The 2,348-nt window shown below is 39.4% G+C and overlaps 1 protein-coding gene across 1 annotated transcript; it reads left to right on the forward strand.

The window, feature by feature from the left end:
* The first annotated feature begins 970 nt into the window (after nucleotides 1–970).
* Nucleotides 971–1,839, forward strand: LOC119281005. Its single transcript, XM_037561662.1, has 2 exons — nucleotides 971–1,263; nucleotides 1,349–1,839. Exons 1-2 carry the CDS (start codon nucleotides 1,155–1,157, stop codon nucleotides 1,819–1,821), a joined length of 582 nt encoding a protein of 193 aa, XP_037417559.1. The 5' UTR covers nucleotides 971–1,154; the 3' UTR covers nucleotides 1,822–1,839.
* The last annotated feature ends 509 nt before the right edge of the window (nucleotides 1,840–2,348 follow it).

The following is a 2,348-nucleotide window of genomic DNA, read 5'->3' on the forward strand; positions in this document are numbered from 1 at the left end:
GCAGTGATGAATATTTCATTGCTAGTGAACTATTTGTGAAGCGAGAGCAGAGAGAGATGTTCCTGCATATGACTGAAAGTGCTGCTCGTTTAGATTGGTTGCGTAGGAAATACAACAGCAAGTATGGGCATTAGATGCTACTGCTGTTGTTTTTGCCTATTGGGATGTAATACTAATTTAAAGTTTGAACTTAGTTATGTACTCTGGTTTACTTGTAAGACTATTTGGGTTGTAACATTATTATGTTAGTCCCATTCTTCCCTTTTTCAGTTGTTTGTCTTCATTTACCTTGTTTCAGCCGTGTGTCTTCAATCTTGGTAATATTTCTTGTAATCTTACTTATATTGCTGCTATGACTCATCTTGCTGATGGTTACATGATAAATGTTGTTACATATGACTTGTCTTTAATGTTACATATGATTCTTACTTATCTTTCTGCTATGACTAATCTGGTTGATAATTAAGTACTAATTGTTGTTACTTGTGTATGTGTAGATGTCATCGGATAGTGACAATGATAGTGATAGTTATGAAGAAAGGAAGAAGAGGGTATGCCACCATGTCCAATCAATGTCCAACATCTATGCCGGTGCATCAACACTTGTAGGGAAGTACTGTGACAACTATTTGATCAAGGCAGACCCAAGGAATTCTATTCTCAGTGGGTTCGGATGGCTGCAGGAGACGGTCTCAACACCTGGAGAAACATATACCATGTTGAGGATGAACGCACGCCTCTTCTTTCAATTGCATGACTTGTTGGTCAAAAAGTATGGCTTCAAATCAACCTGTTTCGTAAGCAGTTATGAAGCGCTTGCAATGTTCTTGTGGACATTAGGGGGTTGCGAGTCTAATAGGAGAACACAAAATCGTTTCAAGCACTCAGGAGATACAGTCCACCGGAAGTTTCATGAGGTTTTGCTCTGTGTGGTTAAGATGGCAGCAGATTACCTGAAACCTAAGGACCCGAACTTTAGTAGTGTGCACCCAAGGATTCAAAAGGATAGAAGGGCTTATCCACATCTTAAGGACTGCATCGGCGCACTAGATGGTACTCACGTCAGAGCTACCATTCCTGCTGGCGACCAAGTTAGATACATTGGAAGGTCAGGATCAACAACACAGAATGTTCTGGCAATATGTGATTTTGACATGCATTTCATGTACACTTCAGTTGGTCAACCCGGCTCTATGCATGATACCAGTGTCTTGTATCATGCAATTGAAGCTGACAAAGATACCTTCCCTCATCCTCCAAAGGGTTAGTAGTTCCTATAATAATTTCTTTTATTTAAATTCTGTAAACAAATCATAGGCCTTACATGCAACCTGCTTGTTGTTTGTAGGTAAGTACTATCTTGTGGACGCGGGCTATCCTAATAGACCTGGATATCTCGCACCTTACAAGGGAGAAAGGTACCACGTGCCTGATTTTCAACGAGGTGTGGCGCCAAGAACACCTAAGGAGAAATTTAACAAGATACACTCATCCAAGCGTAATGTGATCGAGAGAGCATTTGGTGTGTGGAAAATGAAGTGGCGGATTCTACTAAAGATGCCCAATTATTCAGTTGAAACTCAAAAGATGATAGTGGCTGCCACTATGACCCTTCACAACTACGTTCGATATCATGATAAGGGTGATCTTCACTTTCTTCGAGTCGACAGAGATCCCAACTATGTCCCAACTATCCCTTCAAGGTATCAACGGTACGCCATCCCTCCGAATGCATCAGATGTGTCAACCTCGGAGGCTAGTGATAAAGACATGGACCTGTTCCGTAATAGACTAGCAACTAATATTGCTCTTGGTTGGTGACTTCCACTTCTGCTATAAATGTGAGTATACTAGTTTCTACCACATTCATGTGTTTTTATTTGCTACAGTTATTTAGTTTTTACCTTGCTTGATAAATTCATGCTTTCTCATAGATGACTGGTCGTAAAGTTAAACAAGTGAATGTTGTCTCCAAACATGTCGAAACTGTTCACTGCCTTTGTTAGTAGCTGAAATATTAGTCACAATATTACTTGTCATTTATTTCCTTGTAGCAAGATGCATAAGTCTAGAATCCAGAAGATGTTCTTAGCTAGTTCAATGACAACATGATTTTGCTTCTTTCACAATTGATGTGTATTTGTACGTATTAACAAATTTCGTAATTTTGTAGGTGAAACCATCCGAAGTAGAGTATATATGTTTTTGGTTCTATTCAAGCAATCACCAGCATTGCATAAAGGTTTTCATGTGTTGAATGCAGGACCTCCACTAGACTAGAGTGATGTCTACAAAGTACATGTGTTTATGCTGCCTTTGTTTGTGTTTATCTTAGGAAAAAATCCTAT

Source organism: Triticum dicoccoides, chromosome 3B (assembly GCF_002162155.2).
Source record: "Triticum dicoccoides isolate Atlit2015 ecotype Zavitan chromosome 3B, WEW_v2.0, whole genome shotgun sequence".
NCBI classification, from domain to species: Eukaryota; Viridiplantae; Streptophyta; class Magnoliopsida; order Poales; family Poaceae; genus Triticum; species Triticum dicoccoides.

Excerpts from the sequence above, each read along its gene's own strand:
- LOC119281005 (XM_037561662.1), top strand. The coding sequence starts at position 1,155 with ATGCATTTCATGTACACTTCAGTTGGTCAACCCGGCTCTATGCATGAT. Across the intron at positions 1,264-1,348 it reads CTTCCCTCATCCTCCAAAGG|GTAAGTACTATCTTGTGGAC; the intron begins GTTAGTAGTTCC and ends TGTTGTTTGTAG.